The sequence below is a fragment of the Parasteatoda tepidariorum genome, chromosome 5 (assembly GCF_982258835.1).
Source record: "Parasteatoda tepidariorum strain Cologne lab strain chromosome 5, Ptep-v5.0, whole genome shotgun sequence".
NCBI lineage: Eukaryota > Metazoa > Arthropoda > Arachnida > Araneae > Theridiidae > Parasteatoda > Parasteatoda tepidariorum.
Genome location: NC_141759.1, coordinates 32,952,887 through 32,980,130, shown reverse-complemented (window position 1 = coordinate 32,980,130; position 27,244 = coordinate 32,952,887). Strand labels below are relative to the sequence as shown.

Below are 27,244 nucleotides of genomic sequence, written 5' to 3'. Positions count from 1 at the left end.
TGTTCAGACATTAGAATAAGGAATATTCATTTTTCTGGAAAGTACAAAAGCTATGAAACATCTGAAAGAAAAAAAATGTTCATTTGATACTGCGTACGGAAAAATGGAACAATGCGTCTAAATGTCAGCAGGCAACTTGAGGAAAGGTATCAGTACGGGATATGTCCACCGTGGAGTGTGATGCAACATTCTACACGTCGTATCATACTTTGCACAACACTATCCAGCAGCTGTTGAGGCAATTTATCCCATTCCTGAGTCAGTGCACGGATGACGGTGTTCTTGGTTGTCGGAGGATAGTTTCGACCAGCAAGTTGCCTCCCCAAAGCATCCCAAACATTTTCAATGGGGTTTAGATCTGGAGAACGTGATGGCCATACGGGGTGTTGAATACCCTCGCTGTCTAGACAATCCTGAACAGCGAGTGTTCGATGACATGTTACGTTGTCGTCCATATAAACAAATTTATCACCGACAACACCACGGAAAAGACGAACATGAGGAAGTAGAACTTCATCAATGTATCGCTGGTCCGTCGCAGTCCCATTAGCAACCATATGTAGGCGCGTGCGGCCATTGATCAAGAAACACCAACAAAAGCCATGGCGAAGGAAAATACTATCACAGCCGAGCCGGACAGCAAAAGCACCCACGGGGGGTGGAAGAAAGAAGAATCCCTGTTAAGGGATCGTAGATTTACTTGACGTACAATATTTGAATGCTGCCTGCTCCCAAAAATGGGCGGTATTTATATAACAGCTTGAAGATTGAAGCTAAACTACCTAAAATGCAGCAGAATCGTGTATAAAAGGAGAACCGAAGTGAACTGATGAACCAGTAAAAATAAAATCATAATTATGCACTAACTGTGACCATAACGGACCATCTTCCATGTGTTCACATCAAAGGCTGCCGAAGGTCACAGGCGTGAAGGTCGACAGACAGTGAGGCGTCACAGGAGAGGGTCAGGGGTCGGTCTAATTTTTAGGTCACAATCTAGTTAAAAACTTATTTAACATTTTGAACTTATATATATATATATATATATATATATATATATATATATATATAAAATATGCCTTTAAAGGCTAGATAGTTGAAGAGACTTAGGCTAATTCATTTAAAAAGGCATTTTATTAATAGATTTTAAGTTATTTGCAACAGTAAATACACAAGTGGGCGACCTTTGTGCTAAAATACAAACTAAGGTAAACAACGTTAAAGAGCACAAAAATATTATTAAATGCAGACAGCTGTTTCGGATGCTCAAAGGGCAACCTTCATCAGTGCAACAGAAAGAAATAGTTTCTTTCTGTTGCACTGATGAAGGGCCGCCATTCTGGTGCTGGAAAGTTTTGGGGACTATCTTAATGCGAACTTTATCTACGAATTATTGCCCATTAACTTCAGAAAATAATCTTTTATCTGGCCTTATCTGGTTCATCTTGTCTTTTTATGGCTCTATGTGAGAGACCGATTTCGGTATCTTAAACTTGATAAGAAGCATCTGTTTAAGCTTATCAGTTAATATAGAAAGACTCTTTGTGAAGAATTCTATATTACATCCCCCTCTCCAAAAAAATTTCATTTCATATTAAATGTAGAACTTAGGGGAAAATTTATGATTAATTACTTGCAACCCCTTCCATCAGAATTTTCAATGAAATTATAACAAAACACACATTAAATTTTAAAATAAAAAAATTCAAGCAAAACAAAAGTAACAATTGTAAAGTAAAAGCTATGTACAAGAAAACATGCATACCTATTGTATAACAGTATGTAATGTTTACATCCAAATATCTTCTATACGTAATGTATCAAAGTTTATGCTCACATAACAAAAACATAAACAAAAAGAATTAGTCTCTAATATTATTCAGTATTTATTTTTTTCGAAAAATTCTGTTTAATAACACTATCTAGCCTTTAAAAGCATATTATTATAAGCCGGCAGGATTCGAACCTGCTCGGAGAAACGCCAATGGATTTCAAATCCAATGGGGTTTCCCCGCGCCACGCATTTTTGGTGCACTTGATATTTAAAAAGAGGTTCTGAAGGGGAGGTGGTTTTAAATCCATTGGGGTTTCCCCCCGCAGGTTCGAATCCTGCCAGCTTATAATAGTATGCCTTTAAAGGCTAGATAGTTGAAGAGACTTAGGCTAATTCATTTAAAAAGGCATTTTATTAATGGATCTTAAGTTATTTACAACAGTGTCCGTTGGCTATTTACATTGATGGTTTCCCCATTGCAGGGATGTTTGGATTTGGCCCAGATTAATCTAGCCATGCAAATATGAAAAAAACCACGCATTGTTGGTGCGCTTGATATTTAAAGAGAGGTTCTGAAGGGGAGGTGGTTGCAAGGATAATCTTATCGAAACGTCATTCAATTGATAAAATTTAGAGATTTTGATTCGCTGAAAGGATGGCACCATTCCGGTGCTGGGAAGTTTTTGGGACTATCTTAATGCGTACTTCATCTACGAATTATTGCCCATTAACTTCAGAAAATAATCTTTTATCTGGCCTTATCTGGTTCATCTTGACTTTTTATGGCTCTTTGTGAGGAATTCTCTCTCTCTCTCTCTCTCTCTCTCTCTCTCTATATATATATATATATATATATATATATATATATATAGTTAATTAGTTAATTTGACTGGAAGCGCTTCCTTGGGTCGTATGTTGATAAATCATCTTATAATGGAATTAAATTGGAGAGCAATGGAGGACTAGCATTAATCATTTAATCATTAATCAAACACTATGTACAATGACATAAGTAAGAATAAATGGCGAAGTAATACTAAGATGATATTATCGTACAGTAAAGGAAAAATTCTATCTTAAAATTTAATAAAAATATAAAAAGTGGCAAGTATTAGCCTTTATAGCTTTTGATTTAAAATCTTGATCCCTTGATACAAGACATGTACGAGATAAATTTCATTGTTATAGGATTCTATATAATTATATGTGAGCAATATAATAAAGCTGAATTATATGAACAATTGTAATTTGCATTAACATCTGCTCATACTTCTAGTTGAGCTTTAAGCACTCTAGTTATTCTAAAAGTGGTAGAAATTTTCATTAACGATAAATTGTATTTACAGATGAAACTACGATAAAATCTGTTTGTAGCGGCGAAGAAACGATTGTAGCTTAAATTGTCGCGAGAGACGGAGGCTCAAAAGAGATTTAAAAAACTCTCACTAGTCAGAAATAACTCGAAATTTTGATGGCGAGTCTCTACCCTCACAAAAAAGAAAGCGAGGGAATAAAGGCGTAATTAAAAACAGCCTTTTCATGCTCATCATGTTAACTACTTAACACACTCTATTATTAGCTACATAGAAATTTATCAATGTAAATAAAGACAAATAACATTGGATTGGCAAGTAAGCTCCCACCTGCTTTGTTTTCATACATTTCTTAAAAACTTAAAGAGCATTCCATTTGCTCTGTCAGTTACGCCGATTTGACGCCGATCTTCTGCAAAAATTAATTTAATCGCTCTTACGATCTTTATCGAACTCAACTGGACGTTCAGAACGAAATGCGTCTTTGAGGTCGAAATTTCCATTTTCAAACTTGGTATAACAATCACCAGCGGTTCGTCCTGTTTTGGCACCCTCTCCATACATAACACAAATATCACAAGCAGCTTTTGTACTCTTAAAACTTTTTTTTAAAAACAATAATAATAAGTAAGTGACAAAATTGCTCTTTCTTCTAAACTTGACATTCTATTTATTATAATAATCTGAAAATTGACATAAATTAACCCGAAAAAAAACCATTGATTTTGAGACAACAAATCATCCTCTTTCGAATAATCTAAAACATTAAGCTAAAAATATTTAATGACATGTAGAATGTTTAACATTGGGAATTTAGTTGCCATTCCAAAATCCCAAAAGCACATCTGAAATTTCTAAGGTTCAATATAATACTGGTTATTTAATCCACATCACTATGTCGTATCTTGCTTCTTTATGTCGACATATATTATCCAACGAGACTTACTTTTAGGCCTTTTAATGGTGATGTCCGGATATCTTTACGAGTCATCGCACAAATAAAATCTGATATTTCATTGGCTCTCTGTTACACAATATCTACTATAAGTAAGTCTTTTATGGGTTATAACTCTTTTGTTTTCGGATAGTTAGAAGACAAAGCTTGGAAATCGGAATTAAATATATAATAGAGGCACATAGACAGTCTAATAAATAATAGATTCACCATATTTGATAGTTTGTATTTTTAAAGTGTAAGTCATCAAATTTAGTTCATTTAAGTTTAATGACTAGTTCAATGACAGCAGCATCCTATATTAAAAATAAAAATTTATTCTAACAATTATGGAGTACAACAAGGCATTTTCTCAAGCTGAATATATGTATGTTAATAATTTAAGTTATTTTATTTAGTTCTAAAACTGGATGGTTCATTGTTTTTAAATCAGAATAAAAATAAAACAATAAAATTCTTTGTTACCTTTCAACAAAACATTGTTTCTTGATTTTTAATAAAACTCTGCTATTTACTAAAAAAAAATATTTATATATCTTTAACTACTTCACTATAGCTCAAAAATATCACCAAAATATGAAAAAAAGATGATAAATCTCAAAACGATAAAGTGCACCATAAATTTTTCGTAGGATTTATGAAATTATTAAGAGGTGATTACAAAGGTATTAAAATATCGACGTTCGCAATATTTTAGACACCACATTTCAAAATTTTCATGCAGGGCTGTAAGTCCGGATATATCAAAACGAAAGAGTAAAAACTGGTCACTAAGAAATTTAATTTTTAACTTTTTTTCGGGGAGAATAAAATATTCATTGCTACCAAAAAAATTTTACAGGTTCAATACATATATAGGACTGCTTCCCCGAGCAAAAACATTAGCACGTCGAATGCCACGCGGTGACCAATTGGATCAGCCTGAGTAGGGACCGAGGGTGTGCGGTATTGGTCCTCGTTAAACTGTTCTACCGTGAAGTGCTCGACTTCGCGTGCAGGTCATTGGGCTACCGAAGCGGGGGTGCCATCCCCTCTGCAGAGGATCAAAATTGTGATGACATGGCTTCGGATCATCCTCAGGGATGCTTCCCAGACCGTAGCCAATAGCCCATTGTGCAGCTCTAGTGCGACGTAAATGAACAACAATCAAAATATTAGTCACTGCATGTTTAAAAATTTTAACATTATGTTTCTCCAATTTTGCCTTAAAGTGTTCCAATTTTGGCGGCTATCTGTTATTTCGTGAAAAGTTAGAGACCTTGCTTCTGAAGTTGTCCTTGTTAAATAAACATGTGATTTTACAAAAAACACTACATTACAGAAAATTTATTAAAAATGTAACAAATTTATTTTGACTGAAAAGATACGAGCATAAAAATTAAACAGGACAAAAGTTAGTAATTATCATGAAGAGTTGATATTGCAATTCGTAACTCGAAGATTTTATTTCCCTTAAGCTAAAATATGTGATACGAAGTGAAAATTTTAAACGGTAAAATAGCAGTTTAGGCTTCATTGTGCAGTGTGTTTAAGTAATATTTAATTCATATATTTATAGATTAAAAAAATACTTGATATGTGATAACTGAAGTAACGTAATGAGAGTTCATTATAAAACTGTTGGAATTCAAAATATTTCGGAAACTGCTTTGTTAACGAATTTATATCTGGATAAATTATAGAGCTTATTTCAAATAATAAAGGAGATATTTGTAAATTACTTTAATCGATATTAGTGTCACTAAAATATGAACAGTTATGACTCAATATTCTATAATAATTATCCTAAAGTAGAGCAACTTTGATAGTCTTTTAATTACTTTAGAGGAAAATAATTAGCTTCATAAAAAAATTTTACACAAAGATTTAAGTTTAATCTATATATATAAAAGTGAATGTGTGTCTGTCTGTCTGTCCTCTATAGACTCCTAAACCATCCGACAGAAAACTATGAAACTTGGCATACAGATAGTTCAAAGCACGAGGAAGGTTTCTGTCGACATTAGAACATTCTGCGATAAACCGTTCCAGCGATATCAGTGAAAGTCGAAATGGAATTTTCTGATTGGTTAAAAGCTAGCCATTGTTTTAAATTTTGCTATAAACGATTCAATTTTCAAATATCTTGAAGATAACAACAGTGATATTTTCTATCTTATAACTCTATTCATTTAGAAAAGTAAATTAATGTAAATTGCATATATTTTAATTTTTAATTCGCGCGTTTCTTTATGTCAGGTGAGCACAAGCAAGTAAAATCAACGAGAATAGATTTCTTAATTGTTGGTCGTATCACGGATTCAGTACTGTGAAAACTGTTTAATAAATATAAAGACAAAAGCAAATGTCATTCAAATTGCACGTTTTCAGAAATATTTATATTTAGTACGTAATTTTAGGTTAGCACAATTAAATATAGTTTTCGAAGATTTCAGTGCTGTGACAGTTGTCATTTGAAAACTATTAGTTTGTTTGTTTGTTTATTTATGCAAAGTTTTCGAATTCATCCATTTTATTTCTTTCATTTATAAAATTGATTTTTGTTTTAAATCTTATAATTTTCATATTTCTTATTCATCTCATTTTTATTGCTCTTTTTATTATTTAAAATATGTATGTGATATTTCGATTTAGCAAATTTGCGACCACTGTCAACTTTTACATTTCTTTTTCTTTGTCAGAAAGAATATTTACAAAAATATGCCGCCTAAGCAAATCGCTCTTAGTCGGTCGACATCTCAAGCGCGCAAAAAGAGAACTACCCGTGTTTCAGAAACATCGGAGCAACGGGAAAAAGACTTGAAACTAATCGAGAACAGAATGCTTTTGCCCGTTCCTTAGAAACGTCTGAGCAACAGGAAAGAAGACTGTCAACAAATCAACTACGAACTACACAAGCCCGTTCGTCGGAAACATCAGAGCAACGGGAAGCAAGAATGAAAACCGACCGAGAACGCATTTCGCTATTCAGACGCTGCCAATACTCTGATTTGAATTTCAGTGCATTTCACTATGATCCGACAACAAACTATAGTCTTCCCCCAAGTGTCATCATCGGAGAAATATATCAATTATGTATGTTTTGTAATGCTCTCAAATTTAAAAATGAAACAGCTGAATTTGCTGTTCTAGAGGCATACTGAAACTACAAGATTTTACGTCGCCTGCCGAGACATTATCAACCTTCGTATCAGGTCAAACAAACCAATCGAAACATTTTTTGGCGCATATACGCCGGTACAATTCGTGTTTCTAAATTACTTTATTCGGTGCTACGCGTATCGTGAACGAGAATTACATCCCAACATTCAAAGTGCAAGGCCAAATTTATCATCGTGCAGGATCACTTCTTTCAATGCCTAACGCAGATCATAAATTTCTACAAATTTATTTCATGGATAACACAAATGATCAAGTCAATCAACGTTGTCAGGTAAACAATGGCACTAAACGAAAAATTGTTACCGTATTACAAAAATTTTTCGATCAACATAATCAGTTAATTAGGCTGTTCACAATTGCCCTTGACTAAATGTCATCCGATATTTACAAAGTTGTTATTAGAGCCGAAAAAACACCTGTAGGCCACCACAAAGAAAAATACAATGCGCCAACATTGGATGAAGTGGCTATTGTTATAGTTGGCGAAGAATTTACCTCCCGCGATACAGTTCTTCATAGCAGAAATCGTGACGTTCAAAGAGTTCTCAGAAACTTATCGATCATATGATGCATTGCAATATCCTATTTTATTTTGGTGAGGAGAGGAGGGATATTATTTTAACATAAAAATGAGAAGTCCGCAAACAGGCGAGAAAACCAATAAGAAAGCAAGTGCAATAAGTTTTTATGCATATAGATTAATGATTGCCAAAACGCTGATAATCATACTTTAAAATGTCGACAATTAATTCATTAATACATTATCGATATGTATGCGAAAATTGAAACTGAACGCCTACTGTATATTAAATTAAATCAAACCAAATTACGTTCAGAAGAATGCATTCATTTACGGGATGCAATAATTAATGATGGTAACGTTAATCCTAATGATGTGGGGAAAATGATTATATTGCCGACTACATTTGCAGGGAGAAAAACTTGAACTCCCTGCAAATGTAGTATTCATACATGTGCCTTGGACTCCAAGGCACATGTATGAATACTCACAGGATCCAATGACATATGTTCTCGCATATGGGCTCCTAGATTTATTTATTACATTTACGTGCAATTCTGCTTGGGTTGAAATTAGAGATATTTTGTTACCAGGACAATCATCATCGGATCGTCATGATATTACAGCACGTGTGTTCAAACAAAAATGATAATCTTTACTTGATTTCATTGTGAAGCGTCATGTTTTTAGAGAGACACGGTGTTGGGTGTACTCTATTGAATGGCAAAAACGAGGATTGCCTCAGGCACACATTCTGATTTGGCTTATTGAAAAACAAAACCACCTTGCCAAACTGATCAGATATCAGCAGAAATTCTTGATGTCACCATAGATCCAGTCTTATTTCAGATCATTGTCCAAAATATGTTTCATGCTCCGTGTGCATCACCATACATGTCTGTTTGAAAATGCACTAATGATATCCTAGAGAATTAACTGCTGAGACTATCACTGGTTTTTTTTCACCATTAAATAAAATTTGCATTTCAAATCATAATCGCAAATGTCATTTACACACTTAAATACAAAATTCAAATTGAAAGCGTTGCAACGCACGCAGGGTACAGCTAGTTAAGTTATAAATTTAATATTTTTGATGAATGCAAAGTTGCAGAACTCATATCCAGTCTCCTCTTCCTCAAAAAATTATATATGTAAAAGTTCCCCGAATCCCCTAATTTAAAATTTGATTCAACTAGTTTAAGTTCTACATTGAATTTATAATTTCAAGTTATATAGTTATATTTCAAGTTATATAGCGAGTTAAATAAAGTTGTGCTTAAATCTACATAGTTTGGAAGTTGTTTGTTATACACCAGATCAGAACTATTTAAAACCGTAATAAATATTCATATCAAATAACCAAATACTAAAATCAAATCAGTACGGGACGAAATCCTTAAAATTAACTTATATAAAAAAAAGGATACTGTATATGGGAAAAGCTTTTTCTGAATAGATAATAGATTTAAACGTAAAGCTTAACTAAACTTTATGAAATTATAATATAATGCATAAATTCAAAATTCAAGAAAATATGTATTGCGCAAGACTTTTCACAATTTTATAACTATTTTATCTGCATGGGAGGAAATTCGTAACATTTGAATTTACACAAATTCAAAATTCATAAATTGGTGACAGAAAAATTAAATATTGACTTTGTTTCAAAAATTTAAAATCTAGTGTTTGTTGCTGTACAAATTTTATTCACAAAACTCCATATTTTAGAGCAAAAATAAATTTTTAGGAGAAAAATTCATTTTCTGGAATTAAACACAGGATCAAATTCCCGGGATATTTCATCCTATGTTTTATTCCGTTTATAAAAAATTACTCAAGATAAAAATTTTACTCAGAATCTGAAATTTGCCAAAACTATATTCGAATCTGAAGCCATATTACACTAGATTCTATCAATTTTTATATAAAAGCCTTTTGTTATTTTAACAAACAACATCATTAGAATAAATATTTCCTTTGCATTGCTTGATTTGCATCTAAAAAAAAGTACTTACAGTAACACATAGTATTTGCACTACTTACAGAGACTGCATACGTCCTTTTATATTGCGTACACAAAACGAACATTTCATAGTATATATTCATTTGCAAGGTAATAAATTAGAATGACTAGTGGCATATTCTAAGATCTACAAAAATACTAAAATTTTAGGCATCGGTATCAGTTTTAAAGATCCCAGCATACTCTAGAATATAAAATAGAGTAAAAGATTTGTGTTACATTCTGGGCCCGATATAGTTTAGACGGAGCGACCAGATGCCAGATATTTAAGATAGTTGTAGACCCCTGATATTACTATTAACACTCCAAAATACTTTTCGGCATTTAGATTATTAGTATTAATGTTAGTGTTTAGTAAAAGTCAATAATAGTAGCATCAAAGTATTTAGTATTGTAACAGTGTTGCTGATACCAGTTTAAAATACCTGCATCAAAGCCATTTACTTACTAACAATTGGTTTTCCAAAGTACTACTTACTTCATTCTATTACTCACCAATTTTTGAAGGTTCCAAATTAAACTTAAATAAAAACTGATATTTTATTGAAGTGATATTTTACAAGCAATGCAAAAAAATATATTCTAAAGTAAATGAAATTATTCAATTTTCATTGATTTCATGAGTAATACCATATTAGAAAAAAATAATAATAATATCGCGTCAAAAATTTCCTCCCTTCTTTTAAGAATTAACTAGTTTTCTTTCCCAAAATTCAACTACAATTCATTATAAAATAGCACTATTGTTTTCTCCTTTTAAAAAACTTTTTTATTTAATTGACAATATTTGACTAGACAAAAAAAAATTTTCACTACCTTTGAGAATTACAAACCAAAAGACTGAAAACAGTAGAAATTAAATTTGATAGATAATATTATTCATATTACACCCGCAGTTGCGTTACATGGAGAGGAAGACCACGAGAGCCTCCCACGATTAGCCTGATGGCAAGAGGACTAACCCATGATCTGTCTACCACTGAGGATATTTCACGTCAGCAGTGTGGTCGGTGCAAGCCAGATGCGAAATTCGTAACGACCAGACATCGCTGAGTAGGACTGGGCTTTATACCGATGTAAGACAATATATCGATTTAACTCCAACATCGTAATACCGATTTATCCATGTCATCTTCAACAAAATTCCGGAGTGAGCATTTCGACTCTACTAAATCGATTTATTCATGACAGCAAACGCTAAATCGATGTTGCTCTCTCCGATGTAGTGAAACACCGGTTTAATCATTGCGAGAATGTACAGAACAGAGTCCGATCTGCCGCAGCGTAAGGGAAAGATTCAAGGTCAACTATCAACTCATTCTCTCGGTAACACGTGCGCTCAACTTCTTTGGCTATTTGCCAAAATCACATCTGGTGCAGGGGTTGGTATAGTTAAATCGGAATGGGCCATTGAATCTCTTCATTCAAAACTAATTCACTAGGTTATATCGATATTTGGCGGTGAAACTCCGATATAGCAGGAATCGGTGCAATTGAATCTCCTCATTCAGATCGATATAGCAGGGATCGGTGCAGTTGAATCTCCTCATTCAGATTTCAAGTTTATATCGATATTTGCGGAGGATTTTTTACCACCAAGTGTATGTGATTGTCTTCTCTTTTAGAATTCCGATTTTAGGATATCTTGCTCGTGCAGGAGGGAAAATTCCCATCTTCAATTTTACATATCCTGATTTCTGAAATAGGTGTTATATTTTTTCTCCTCTTTTGCATTGAGAATTTGGTTTTTAAACTAATCATTTCAAACTATTTAAAGAAATTTCTTACAAATATAGCGTTAAAAAATTAATATTTCTCAAATATTATATATAAAATCCTTATTAAAATATTTATTATCTAATTGAGATAATTATCTTTTATGGCACATGAAATCATTATCTTTTATGGCTCGCACTAATTGAAAACGCAAAATAAAATTGGTGTTTCGATTTACTTAAAATAAATTGTTAAAAAATATTTAGTGACTTGCCCGGAAGGAGTTAACGAGTTTCACCTTTCGAATTAAACTCTTCTTGTGATGTTTTTATTTATTATCATTTTGCAGTGTCTCGCGTGTGTTATACTCGTATAAAATTTAGAGATTTGTCTTTTTTAAGGCACATGCATTGCTGAGTTTCTTTCCGTAATATCTTTAAATATCTTACCGGGTTTTCTTTCAGCGTGTATGTTACATTAATTATTTCCGTACCGTTCGGTTTCTGTTTGCTCGCGCTAACTGAAGTCGCTAAATAAAATTGGTGTTTTGTTTTAATTGGAATAAATTGTAAAAAAATGTTTAGGAAATTTACTAATTTTATCTTTCGTAACTGCCTTTTTTTGTGATCTTTTTATTTATTATTCTTTTTCGTTAATTTCTCGCGTGTTAATTATAAATGTTGGTAGATTTATCTTTTTATGGCGCATTACGGGGCTATTTCCGTATCGTTCGGAAATAGCCCCGTAATGCATGCGCAGTTAAAAGATTACACCTTTCGAATAAGACGTGTATCATGATGTTTTTTTTTTTAATTTATTATTATTTTTTTTGTAGTTTCTCGCGTGCATAATGTTAAGTTTAGAGATTTATCTTTTTAAGGCATGTGCATTACGGGTCTATTTTCGTATTGTTCGGTACCTGTTTTCTTGCGTCAACTGAAGTTGCAGTTTTGTTTTACTTGGAATCAATTGTAAAAAAATATTGAAAGGGGAAGTTAACGATTTTTAACTTTCAAATTAGCCTTTTTTGTGGTGCTGTTTTTATTTAGTTTCTTGCGTGCTGCTGCCGGAAGTCACCGATGCTTAGCGATTACTTTGGTGCTGATATGGAAAATCTTACCATAAACGTATTTTACAAAAAAATTAAGTCCCGCAGAAGACTGATGGTTAAGACAAGGTTCCTAGCAGATCACCAAAGTCAAGCATCACTGTCTACGGTCAGTGTGCGGGTGGGTGACCACTTGGATCAGTCTGCATAGGGACCGAGGGTGTGCGGTATTGGTCCTCGTTAAACTGTGCTACCTTTAAGTGCTCGACTTAGCGCGCGGGTCGTCGGGCTACCAAAGCAGGGGTGCCATCCCCTCCGCAGAGGGTCAAAATTGTGATGGCATGTCTTCGGATCATCCTCCGTGATGTTTCCCAGACCGTCGCCAATAGCCCATTATGCAGCTCTAGTGCGACGTAAATTAACAGCAACAATAACAACTAAAAAAATTAAATTTGGAATAAAAGGAAATTGCATGTTATTACTGATATACTTCTTTTTTGTCATTGCCGGGAAGGGGGGGGTGAATCTATCACTAAATCTATTCACTTCATTAAATTTTAAATTCTGTGTCCCAAACATATAATTGCTGTTTTGGTAACTAGAGAAAATTGCACCTTCCTTTTTCAGAAAAAATCATTTAGTTGAAACAAACAGATAGCAATGAACATAAGTAAAAAAAAAAAATGTTTATATTTTCGTGAAAATACATGCTATTTCTGTTGAAATTCATCCAAACTTTTTTATCAAAGCTATAACATGTTGTAAAAGTTAAAAACATTTACAGTTTTTGATTATACTGATTGTTCAAAAATATTTTTTTCCTTTTTTTTGTCGTTGGAGTTGCTGAATACTAAATAAAATCTTTATTATTATGACTAAAATTACTTTGGAAATAATAAAAAGTCTGAATTCCATTTAAAGTTCTCCAGCACTATATTCCTGATACTTTTAAAAATTGTCCACTTACTACAAATTATAAATTATAATACACTTTATAAAATCAAGTTAGATAGTTTGATTCATTGCTCAGAAAAAAATATGATATATATATATATATATATATATATATATATATTTTAACAGCAAACTTTCAAAAGTGACTTTTTACGAAGCATATTTTCAATAAAAATATTAATGTATAGTTATTTATATATGTACAGAGAAAGTGAAAGTTTTTAATTTTTTTTACTAATAAAATAAATGCAAAAGAAAAAGGTAAACAATATTCTCCAATACCTTTAGTGAAAAGTTACAGAGTAAAATTAGTAAATTGTAGTATTTAAATAAGCTTTTGAATATCTGCAAAAAATTATTTATAATCAGAACAACTTTGTCAAAATTTCTGTGGACTAGGAGTTGACTGTAAGTGAGTTAAAAAAAAAAACAAAAAAACAATACATTTGAATAGAGGAAGGGGTACTGTGGATTTATTTCTTAGTTTTGTCGTTTAGATGGTTAAATCGATATAACCTAATATCGCGATATAAAAGTGTTGATTATATCGATTTAAGAAATTTCTATATCGTCCAGCCCTATCGCTGAGACATAGCTGTTTCACCTCAATGGAAGGCAAACGCTCTATCCCCTGAGCCATCGCGGCTCGCCTGGAATATCTTAGTACCAAATGTGAGCTCATAGTTTTATGTATATTTACTATTTCTGACTGTCCCTAACATGTGGAATTAACAGTTTGCAGAGCCCATTTTTTTTCAAACATACAATTTACTTCAGTGTCTTAAAAAATTTACTAAGTCTCATAATCTATCGTAGTTAAGAAAGATGCAGTAAATTTGTAACATATCTGTTTTTAATTGGAAAATTTTGAAGAAAAAAAAATTTTTTTTTAAAATAACTAAATTTTAAGGGATTTATAATTTCAATATACATTCTAAAATTTGTAGACTACATGAAAAAAAATTAAGTATAACATCCTCTCATAGTTGCATAGAGTTTATTACTAGTGACCAACGAATTATTCGTCCTAATAAAAGTAAAAAATATCTTAACCTCTAAATTTGGAATCTAATAAAGATGGCAATCTAAACCAGGAACTCAAAATGTCGGTTCACGAATTACTGATAAGTGAATTATTTTCTCATGCAATATTCAGTTCTCAAATTATAAATTTTGAAATGAATTTAATTTAAAAATTAAAATACGATGAAAAATATTGTAACAAAAACTCCATTTAAAAAAACATTTCAAAGAGCGGCTAACTTCAAAACTAAAAATTTTGACCTAAATTTAAACACAAAACAGCAAGGTAAACTTAATACCGAGTAATTAAACATGATATTGACGAATAGGTCATAACTATTAATGATTATCTACAGAGATGAGAGTAGTCAGAAAGTAAAAAAGAGGAAATCCAAGAATGAAAGAATATATATATATATACACACATATTTTACGAAAAAGTGCGATTTTTAAACTTGTAAGCCATGTGATTGTAAATCCCGATGATTAATTTTAAAATTCTATGAATATAAATCCCGATATGAGGCTTTTAAATCACGTGAATGTGAAACTCTATATCGAATTTTAAAAAATGCGAAAATACAAATCATGATGCGTAATTTTTAGATCACGTAAATACGAATCACGATGCATAATTTTTAAATCGCATGAATACAAATCACTATGTCTAATTTTTAAAGCACGTATAATTACGAAAATCGACGTTTGATATTGCAACCGCAATAGCGAATCACGACATTGGATTTTAAGATCGCGTGAATACGAATCGCTACATAGGGTTTTAAAAGCGTGTAAATACAAATCGCTATATTGGTTTTTTAAATCTCGTAAATAAGAATCGCAATCTACGATATTTAAATCGGCTGAATCGCAATGTTCAACTTTCATATCAGGTAAATACGAAAACCGAGGTTTGATAATAAAATCGCGATTTTAAAAATGCATAAATACAAAACGCGATATTGGATTTTTAAATCTCGTAAATAAGAATCATAATGGACGATGTTTAAATAGCGTAAATAAAAATAGCAATGCGCAACTTTTAAATCAGGTAAATACGAAAATCGATGATAGATATTAAAATCGCGTGAATAACAATCGAGATATTTGCAGAGTCAGGACTTGGGATTTCTAAAAGGCTTGTTTGTAATGTTTTTGTTTCGACCTAATAAATAGAAATTTTCAAGATTAATTGAATGAGCAAATAAATATTTTCACCGCAAATCCACGTCTATATATATTTTATTTTTCGTTTGCTTTTACGCCAGACAACAGGGTCACGACGTCTGAATTGCGAAAATACGAGCTATCCAGCGGACGAATAAAAATACGGAAAATCTTATTTTCTGTGTGTAAAAGCGGAGAAAATAGCTAAAATAAGTAAAAATGCGGAAGGGTTAGCAGCTAGGACATAGTTTGAATCTTCTGTTTATCTTTGAAAATCGTAAATAAATATAATTATTTTATTTCTAAGACTGAATTTTCAAAAAAAAAAAAAGCGGGATATTTATTTTAAAAAAAAACGAAACTTTTAGAGAATCGGATTTTTTGATAAAAAGGTTAAAACTCGAGAGGCAAAAACGAAAAATCTCATCCCTGTATGAAGGTCAATCAGTTTTATCCCAAGGAAATGATTTTTAGAGAACTCACTTCAGAGGGAGGAATGAGGACTTAAAAACTTTCGCTCCGCGGAAAATTAAATTCCTCATAAAATTTTTTAACTTGTTCAAAAAATAAAATTCCGCGGAAATTAGCGGGAAAAATCTGACAAAAAGCGGAAATCCGCGGAAGAATCACATCCTTGTATATACGATTTTTAAATTCTGCATTTAAAGTATGTCAAACAAAAAATTTAATTTTATGAACATAACCTCTTAATAATAGTTAAAAAGTGCACTGTCATGGAACATAAAGTTCTTGAGAAGATTCAATCCAGTCTCAGGTGTGACTCTATCAAATTGAGCTCAGCTCAGGAAAAGTTCATCCAGCATGTAAAATGATAGGCATTTTGAGTGGATTGAGATTGAATAAGCATTGTTAAAATTACGTTTTTTAAATAATTCATGGCGAAAATCATCCTGGCAAAGGGAAAAAAGGCTCCTTTTAGAAAGAAAAAAAATTGGGCAAATATTACAAGCGCTCAATGAAAAATAAGCACCTTTAAGAGCTATTAAAAAACATTAACTCACATTTTCAAGTTATTAGATCAGTCTTGGAAAATAATTTCTGCATCTTGTATTTTCTGACATCATAACATTACATTTCTAATTAAAATGTTTTGAAGAATTAAAAAGGACAAAATAAAACTCATAATTTTGCTGCACTTTATTAACAAAATATAGTATAAAACTATCTAAATTAATAAAAATACATTAGTTAGTAATATTATGATATTGTAAGCTGTAAGCAAAGGAAATTCATGAATCTGAGGAGATATCACAAAAACTATAACATTTCACATAAACAATAAAATATAAGACATATTTGAAAAGTACAAAATTGATATGGCATGCGTGATTAAAAACAGGAACCACTTTTATTACATATTTACATATTATGAAACATGAAAATAAATAGATAATATGATGTAAACTAATATACAACAATCACCAGAGATAAATATTTACAATTTAAGATATATTTTGTGGCCAACGTTTAAAAATAACCATTATGAACTTCATAAAATTTTGATTAATTTGCTCTTTAAATGAAAAAATTCAAATTATTATCAGCAATTTAATTCAACAAAATACCATAATTATTTTAATCAGGAGAAGTGATTTAAAAAATAACATATATTTAATGCTCCAATCAAATTATAGATTAAAATTATGAGTGCAGATTTTAAATGTTTTAGAAAGTAAAGTATTTGAATTGATGACCATGGAACTAAATAATGCAACTTTTAAGTGTTGCAACATTGCAAGAAGCTTAAATCAACTAAAAACAATTTAGTACACCTTAAAAATTAACAAAACATATTATATTTTCTGAAAACGACAAGTAGCACAAGGAAACAGGAAATTTTGAAGGAATGTAATTTGTATAAAATGAATGCAAGAAAAATTATTTTGTAGACAAAAGTACATGTATAGAGTAAGAAATTAATTTTTGCATAACAATATGTAAAATACGGTTTATTTTAATTCTTAAAGAGGACATGTAAAAAATTGCAATACCAAGCATTTAAATGTTTCCATTAAAAACAATAAGAATGTGAACACCTACATAAAACGTATTTCATTTTTAAGAAGTAGACAGTTTCTGACATTTTGTTTCGAAAATATAAATAGCATACGATATATACATGCACTTTCATCAATGAGAAAAAAAAAATTTATGTGCATAATTTATACAAATTATATATTATTTCAAAATTTTCTATTTTTCTGTGCCCACCTGTACTTTGCTGAAATTAAAAATTTGATCTATATTTATAAAACATTATAGTATAAAAATATCTGGAGAGCTTGCATGTAACTGTTTTTACATTAAAATTTATCACTTCTCAATGAATTCCTTTTTTCTTTTAAATATTTTTCACTATCATGATCACTATCATCCTTAGTTTTTAAAATAAATCCTTAAAATACATTTGATAAAAAATAAATAAAAATATAATATTTTCTCAGACAATATTGAAATTATTTTTTAGCTGGAAGACAAGGTGCTGCATACATACTATTTTGAGGTTCACAGATTGTTGACATATAATAGAACGCTCAGTCTCTTGGAACTATAAAAAATTCAGAAAAGTAATAATTTCATATTACCCACTAAAACTGTTCAAGAACATACAAAGAAATTGAAAATTTTCAAGAATATAAAATATTTTTTAACATTAATTATAGAAGATTTAATACATTATTGACAGTAAAATACAATAAATCTCCTAATTCTTAATTGAAATCAAAATTTAAAACATAACTAAAATTATCTTTCTTTAAACAAAAACAAAAAAAAGAGGGATCAAATGTGTTATCTTCAAGTTGATAAGCAATTGATGATGAGTGTTAATTCCAAGAAAAAAGAATTTCAAAGCTTCAAAATATTTGTCAATTATCTTAAAAAATATTTATTCACAATATTTATTACATATTTATTTGCATTGTATCACAATGGTTGGTTCAGGAATTTTGTCTTCTGAATTTAAACACACAAAAAAAAATAATAAATAAATAAATAAAAATAACAGTTGAAAAGAGAATTTATTAGTGCAATTACCTTTTGCATTGTTGATAAGGAGAACAAACTTAATTTAAAAATTCTTCCAGACATAAAACAATTATTAATCTTTATGAACATGGATAGTCCTGTGTATTAGAGCATAAAAACGTGGGTGCAAGACTTTTAATTGTAATACTTGTCTAAAAATTAACTATTATTTCTTTTTAACACAATGTTTAGTAGTAAGTTGTATCCATGTAAAAAATATCAAATAAAAAAAAATTATTTTAATGTTATAATAAGTGAGTGTAAAAACGGCAGGGTTATAAATATGAAAATATCAAATGAATCTGAAAATTACTAAAAGAAATACAGAATTACAGTGGGAAAAATTAGGAACAATAGCAAATGATGGAAATTCATTAATTTATTTTCGAACTTAGAGTTCAATCAGATTCCACAAGAGATTACTTTTACAAAATTATAGGAATTTGTCTCTAATCACGTAATTTTGTCCTTTTCAATGAAAGTGATAGATTTCTATAACTTGTGTCATCTGTTCTTCAACTTAACAAGGGCTTATAAGTCCTACTTAGTAATGAGCACTCAAGCCTGCTCATGTATGTGTAACAATAAATAAATAAAAATAAACTTTCAAATTCTACATAATACTTCAAAGGAAACAAACCATCTTTAAAAAAAAGAAGGGGGGAAAAAAGGAAGGGAGAGATTAAGATTTCAAAAATCACTCTCTTTTCAACACATTAATACTGTAAAGGAAAAAGAAAGAAAATGAAGGATTGCAAAATATTAACTTAATAAGTAAAAATACAGTTTTTAGAAATTAGAATGCATATTTTAGCAAATTCAAGAAATAAAATTATCACCCTACTAATGATGACAAGATCAAATAATAAGAAACACATTTTGAAAATTGAACACCCTAATTAACTTAACTAATTACATGTTGTTAAAATTTAAAAAGAATCACATTATGTAATTAAAGCAAGGCAACAAATTATTACACAAAAAATAAATAAAATTATGGTCGCACTAACTAGATTGATGTTTTTAAAAAAAATAGTTTTTCATGCAAATTCTGTTAAATAAAAATTCATAAGTACTTTTAATGATTACTATTTTAACTTTGATTCATGACCCTCAACCAATTGACTCTCTTGCACAGAAAATTATTTTTTTTCCCATGTTATATAACAAAGAAAATGTGGTTGGAAGGAAAATTCTTCACACCATAGGTTATTATATGCTAATAAGTTATTAATTTAAAAAACAATTTCTTTAGACATGCTAATGTCAGCCAACAATCAGATTTGACGACAATGAAAAACTAAATGTAAGTGCTTTACAATCTACTCCAAGGAAAGTGGCTTGGCAACTATTTCCTTTCCCTTGCTAATGAGATCAACCATTTAGCAAAATTGGGAAATTTTGCTAATGGACAATAGTAGCATTTTTAACAGTGGCTATTTTTTAAAAGATATAACCACTTTGCAAAAGTTGAAAAATTTAAATAATTTATTGAACTATTTATAGTAACAATGTAAAGAATTCCTTTTGAAGCATTCCACAAAATATGGTAAATAATTATAATGTTCATTTTTAAAATTTTCAGAAACAAGCGTAAAATAAGCTAATATTTAAATATAATAAAATAGTTTTAAATAATCCCATATTTATTTTTAAAAATAAAATAAAATGCACAAGGAGTACATTTTTGATTTTTAAAAAAAGTGGCTTTCAGGTGGCAACTGTCAGACAATTTAATAATCGTCACTTGGTATATTTAGTTGTCCTGTGAATGGTGGTGGTCAAAAATTTTGCCCCATACTAACGCCAAAATAAATAGAAATTTAGAAGACTGATCAAAAAATTTATTTAAAAAAAAAATTTCCAATATATAAAAAATTTTATTGTCTAAAATAAAAAGATCCACCATATGTGTAAAATGTCAATTTTGAATTTTTTGTCACTTACATCAATTTTCCTATTTGCTGCCATGTAGTAGCATATTATTTTGTAATATTATTAAAATTCACCCCAAAACAGTTTAAAAAGTTAGCATGATTCAAATTGTTGAAAAAAATTCCAGCAATAAAAAATTTATTCAACAAACAAATTAACACACTTAAGGTCACATTTCATAATTCTTAATGATTTCAAAGATGCAACACCCTTATGCTAAAAAGCATAACAAAAACTAATAAATATTATGGCAGTGAATAAATTATAAATATCAGTGAATCACAACTGCCTCTAATTTTTTTCTTCGTTATATATATATATATATATATATATATATATATATATATATATATATATAAACTGTTAATTTTCCAGTTTCAAATCACGTTCCTTACGCTTCAACATTCTTCTCTGATATTCATAGTCTATATCATCTACTTTTAGAAATAAAAGCATATATATCAACAATCCACACGTTAAGAAAAGTCTGTCTATTTGCATGACAGGATGAACAAGAAGAATCACAGTTAAAGTGGAAAAACAAGGATGCCTCATGTGAGAATAGAAACGCTGCAAACCTTCGGATTTCAGACCCAGAGGTTCAGGCCAATTCTGAAGACTGTGGTGAACCTAGAAACATAAACATACAATTTTATAGTAATAAAATTATGAAACAAAAGATTTTCTTTGCTAAGCAAATGAGAATATTATGTTAATATAAAGGGAGCAAAAAAAAAGCCTAGTAGTAAAAAAAAAATCACTAACCCAGTTGTAAAACAAAAGTATAAAAAACCATCAGTATAAGTATCACCAGTATAAAAAAATATTAAAAAAAATTTAAAAAAACTACAGATTTCTCTAAGAAAAACCTATTGTAATAATAAATAAGTGATGAGGTTAAGTTTTTTAAAAGAATCAAGAGTTTGAAAAGAAAAAAACTATAGCTTTTGGCAAATTAAATAAATAAATTAACATAAAACTCTAAATTGTAAAGTAATTAAATTAATCTTAGAACATAAAGTAACAAATAGATTATTCATTAACAAACCTAAATAAAAGCTTGGGTTAAAATATTTTTTAATGAAATTTATTTTAAAAATGACAATAATATTTTTATTAAAAATGCAATGATATTAATTATAATTTAGAATAATAAATAACTTTTAATGACTGAACTGTAATTGACTGATGATAGAACTTTATGAAATCCACTATAAAACCCATTTTTCATGCATTTATTATTTATTTATTACTTTGATAATCCATTCTCCAAAAGAATTACAAATAATAAAATTAATCTGCAAATCACCATAAACAGGGGTGCCACTCTAAAAAAATTTCAAGACTGAACATATTTTTTGACGAAATAATACTGTCTAGCGTTGTTTACCAAACTTTTAGAAATTTATAGCTCACTGACACCAAAATTTACCATAATAGCCTACATATTAAATCAATAATTTGATTATTTTTTCTAAATTTTTTTTATTTATTTTATGTTTTTTTAGCAAACAAAACGAAAATAACAGCTAACCTTGTATATTTTTAACAACTATTACTGAACAACCTGAAACCATTCATATCTCTATTTTTCATTTCAGCGTTATTTATTTTTTGTTCTAGCACTATAATTTCTTTCCTTTTCAAAAAAATAATATTGATTTAACTTTGGCCAGCATGACAATAGGTTAGGGTGGGGGAAGCAAACTCGAGCAGATTTAGATTCAGCAATAGTACAAATTTAATTACACAAGTAGATGAAGTTCAATCAATCCCATTTGACAAGACTTTAAGAATAAGATTTAGTGAAGCTGACAAAAAGAAGATAAATAAAAGTCCTGACATCATTACCTTATCATATGTTTTCATTAATATATAATATTATTTTTTAATTTGACCAAAAAATTTTTCAAATTTCTAATGAAAAGAAATTTAATTTAATTGATAGAATTTATTAGTCCATTGATTTTTCTCAAGACTGATTTCAGTCCCCAGGACTGAAGAGTGGCACCCATGACCATAAAGATTGTAGATTATATTGAAAGTTACATTTTTTTGGAACATTGTTATCCAATTAAGACACTTGGTAAGATAAGTTTTAACATTTTTTTATTTAAAAGAAATTCAACATTCTAATTTTCAAATAAAATTTTATAAATATAATTTTTTTTAATTTATGTAAAATTTTACAGAGTCAAGAAGTTATTCAAAGATTTAAAATAAAAATTTGCAACAGCCAGATTTTTAAAATAACATTTAAAAATAGCTTATTTTGAAACTCTAATTAACATTAACTTTTTTTTACACAACATTTCAAAATTAAACCATACATAAGTTATAATAACAAAAATTTGTTTCTTAAAAGACTTCACAAAGAAAAGGGCAAAAAGAAAAGCAAGAGACCATAATCAAAGACACAATTTTATATTTACGAAAAATATTTAAAAAAATTTAAAATATTAACAGATGTAGTATGAAGAAATTTTTGGCAACTTAAACAATATAAGTATATGGAAACTTAAAAAACCTAACCTATTTATTACAATAATAAATAAAATTAAATAAAAATTAAAATTATCATGAAGTTTCAATGTTTCTAAAAGCAATGGTTTCAGAAATAAAATGTTTCCTAAATAGAAGAAAACTACAGTTCCTTGATATTTAAGCACTTCTTTTTGCATTGAACTTTAAAAACTCAACTTTTAAAGAATGAAACTTACTCCCAAGTTATAAATATTTTATCACCAATGGGGATTGCAAATTACACACCCTGATCTAAGGTACACCATTTTAAAATATTAATTGTAATTTAGAAAAAAATTAATTTTAATGACTGAACCGACTTTACAAAATTATCTGCAAATTATTCAGATGATATACCACCAGATTCAAGTCATCAATTTATTTTATTTTACAACAATAAGTTAAAACATATAAAGAGATTAACTCACTTTTACATTTAAAAAAAACTTCAAAAATTAGAACATTTCTTATTAAAAATAAGATTTCTTTTACACTTAAACAGTCTTAAAATTGAGGAATACAAAAAATAGATAAATAAAATGAAAGAATAAAAAAAACTATATGATAGCAAAAAGAGAAGTTAAAAAATCTTATTAAGTTTCTCAGAAAACAGATTAAATAAGACTTCAATAATGCAAAGTTCACACAAGCCAACCTGTTTAATCCCAAGAAGTTCAGTAATATCCATTATAAAGCAACCGCTATAAATAATCAACCATGCTATTGAATGTATGATGGTAAAAAACCACCAAACATAATCTTTATCAGCTGTAGATATTTCCCAAATTGTCCAGCTGTGCACAGATTGCCAAAAGGTCATAAGTATCTAAAAAACAATATGCATTTTTAATTTAAAATTTTAGAAGTAAAAAGTCAGGCATCACAGATTCAACAACAGTTAATTCATAATTTCATACTTTAATATCAAAAGTCATAAAAACAAATTGAATATTCATATGAATTAAAAAAAATTTAGATAAAACTTACTATTTAACTTTTTTTACTGGTGATCGCAATGCTCAAATACGCCATTTAGGGAGAAGACCGGTCCCATGCCTTACGCCCTTTTCTCTCCTCCTATTTTCAGCTGTATAGTAATGTACTACAATATTTTTTCCTTTCTTAATATTTTTTTTGTATTTAATTGTTAATAATATTTTTAAAATTTCCATAAATATTTCTTTTCAAACTATGTTTAATGAAGTTTACAGTTCCAAATAGTTTCCTAACTTAAAAGATTTTAATCTATTTGCAAATTACGATCGAAATTAATGTATACTTCCTTCTTCTATGACTCTCCACACACTAATGGTGAAAGCATGCGAAGTGTTGCCATCGGAAGAGAGTTCTGCTCTACGCCAACTGTAGACCCATTTGGACAATCAATAAAAAAATTTAATCTATTTACCTTTTAAATATTTTTTATTTATATATATATATATTGCAAGAAGGCTTAACATGTCAATTTGTATCATTTCTAGCTTTATAAAAACAGCCATTTAATTCCACCATTAATGGTACACCATATGGCAATGAAATATGTATAACTTTTTACTATTTGCCACTTAAACCATGTTTTTTCTTTAATCACAGTCCTTAAAGGTAATTGTTTAAGAGTTAAGAGCATTATAACAAAATATAAGACAAATTCCAAGTAAAAAAATTGAATACTATAATAGGCTTAAAAAAATTTCACTCTTTAAAAAAAAAACATTTAAAATAGAGTGTATTTATAACATTTTAAAAATTTATAATGTTGCTGATGAAATTTTTTTAATTTAAAGTCATCAAAATACAAAATAATAATAATAACTTAGTAATTACTTGAAGGGCCAAGCATGATCCAAAATTATAAAATAACCTTTCCACAGATGCCAAACCAAATTTAGACATGCTATCTTTAACTATCTTCTGCTTTTGGAGAGAATGTTGCAATACAAACATAAGAAGTAAAGAACCATCTTTAAAAAGGTGCAACAAAACACTATCTGTGAAAAGAAAATTAGATATTAGAGTAAATTATATTGAATATTTGAAAAGAAATAACAAATAATAATGATGAAAAGAAATAATAAGGAATAAACTAAAAGTAATAAAAAAAATTCCAAGGGTCAAAACAGCAACATCTACAAACCAAATCTTAAAATATAGCTTAACTTAGATAAGTTGTGCCCAAGGTTTTAGAGTAAATAATGGCATTATGATATTCCTTCAATGAAATGTAAAAAATATTAAGCTGAAACTAAATAGGTACCTAGCATATTCAGAATACAGTCCATGGACAAATTATTACAGTGTTTTCACTACATCGCGAGAACCTCGCATGTTTTTTTATATCCTCGCATTAAAAAATGATTACCGCGAGATATTTGCGCTTTCTATAAACAAATTTAAAAATTCGCGAATTTCTCGCATTTTGAAAAAAATTTCTCATTTGCGCCATTTAGAATAAAATCAGCTTCGCTTTTCTTCCTGGATCTTTTATTATTTTCAACATCTGCCCCATTATCTAGCTTCCCTATTTACCAGTATTCTTCAGAACCTTCAAGAACAACAGAACACTATCCTTCCAAACCACGGAACCTCTTTCAGAACGCATTTCTCTGCAACCACGTGTTTACCGTAGGTAAGGTTTCTTCATGCAAGAATCTTTTGCTTGTTAATGTAAGATAGACAAATACCTTGTAAAGCCAATATCTTCTATTCCGAAACGAACAAATGAAAATGAAACAAATGTTGGTATAAAGGAGCAAAACGAAACAAAAACGCATGTGAGCAACCTAATGAGAATAGCTGATGAAAAAGTAGATGTAGAACATTTTCCATATGATGATGCAGCAAAAATATTCTATGCTTTAAAAATTAGAAGACATTTAAAATGCCTTATAATTAAAGAAATGATATTTTTTCAAGTCTCTTTGTGTTTTTGTTTTTTTTTTTAATTTTTGAAATCTCACTTAACTTTTTGAAAACTCACCCTGTTTTTGAGAAAGGATGAGAAATTCTCACCCATTTTTTTTCTGTAATAAAAACACTGTATTAGATGCACTATTAGATTCTATGTAAAATCTTAATTATTAGGTGATGCTATATTGTTTTTACATGGCTGAAACCGATTCATACTTGTTTACGTTTTTACATAACTGGTTAACATAATAATGCAATTCGTTAGAAATAAATACAAATAGGAGGTATATAAAAATCTCTTGAATAAAAGCCCATAACATGTATGTTTAAATATAAAAGTATTGCATATAAACACATGCAAAACATGTAGTTATTAAAAAACTACAGTGCGTCTAATAATTTGGTCGAATTATTATAATTTACTAACATAATACCTGATATAAATAAATATTTTATATTTACGTAATATATCGTTTAATTTATCCAATCATCAAATTTATTTTAAATATCGTCTAATTTAACTGATTGATAGACGAACGTAAACAAGTGCAAACCAGATTCAGTCACGTAAAAACGATAAAGCTGTATAGTATCATCTGATAATTAAGATTTTACTTAGAATCTTATAGTGCCTCTAATAATTTAGCCAGGCACTGTACCTCAATTTTGCCATTGGTATTTGGTATACATCTATTTAACAAAAGTTTTATGAATGAAACATTTAAATGTTATGTTTTATAGATAGCTTAATCTTGATATTTAAGAGAAATTAAATGGCTTTTCAATATTACACTCATTATACAGTGAAAACTCTTGGGAGCGATCACTCTCTGTTCTACAGTAAAATGGCCGTTAATGGAAGTTGATCGCCAAAAGGTTTTTGCAAAAATTTCATAAATATTATGTAAAGGTTAGCTATGAGTTATATCTTTCACCTTAAGCTCGTCCATTTCTTTTATTTCATAATTTCTTGAGGGTAACTGCCTGGTTCTAGCCGAAAATTGAGTTTTTTGGAGCAAGTACCGATACGAAAATATTCCCAGCTACGAGTTATTTATAGCCTTCGATTTGGTCACCTCGTGATGTTATATGTCACTCGCAAATCACTAACCGGTTGTCATCAAAATTTGGCGGCTTTCATGAAGTAACAACACTATAAAACAATAGCAAATA

General features: G+C 29.6%; 1 protein-coding gene across 3 annotated transcripts in view; it reads right to left on the bottom strand.

Annotated features, from left to right (window-relative positions):
- Positions 1–18,043: 18,043 nt before the first annotated feature.
- LOC107440940 (nurim homolog) overlaps positions 18,044–27,244 on the bottom strand; it is a 9,478-nt gene continuing 277 nt past the window's right edge. The window contains exons 2-5 of one of the 3 annotated variants that reach the window (XM_043052811.3): positions 24,989–25,152; positions 23,820–23,990; positions 21,220–21,271; positions 18,044–18,227 (exon numbers count right to left, since the gene is read on the bottom strand). In XM_043052811.3, coding sequence (XP_042908745.1) covers positions 18,214–18,227; positions 21,220–21,271; positions 23,820–23,990; positions 24,989–25,152 — 401 coding nt within the window. In that variant the 3' untranslated portion in view covers positions 18,044–18,213. Of the gene's footprint in view, positions 18,228–20,993; positions 21,272–23,819; positions 23,991–24,988; positions 25,153–27,006; positions 27,145–27,244 lie in introns of those variants that run through there. The other 2 variants (XM_087163618.1, XM_087163617.1) reach the window with 2 other exon arrangements.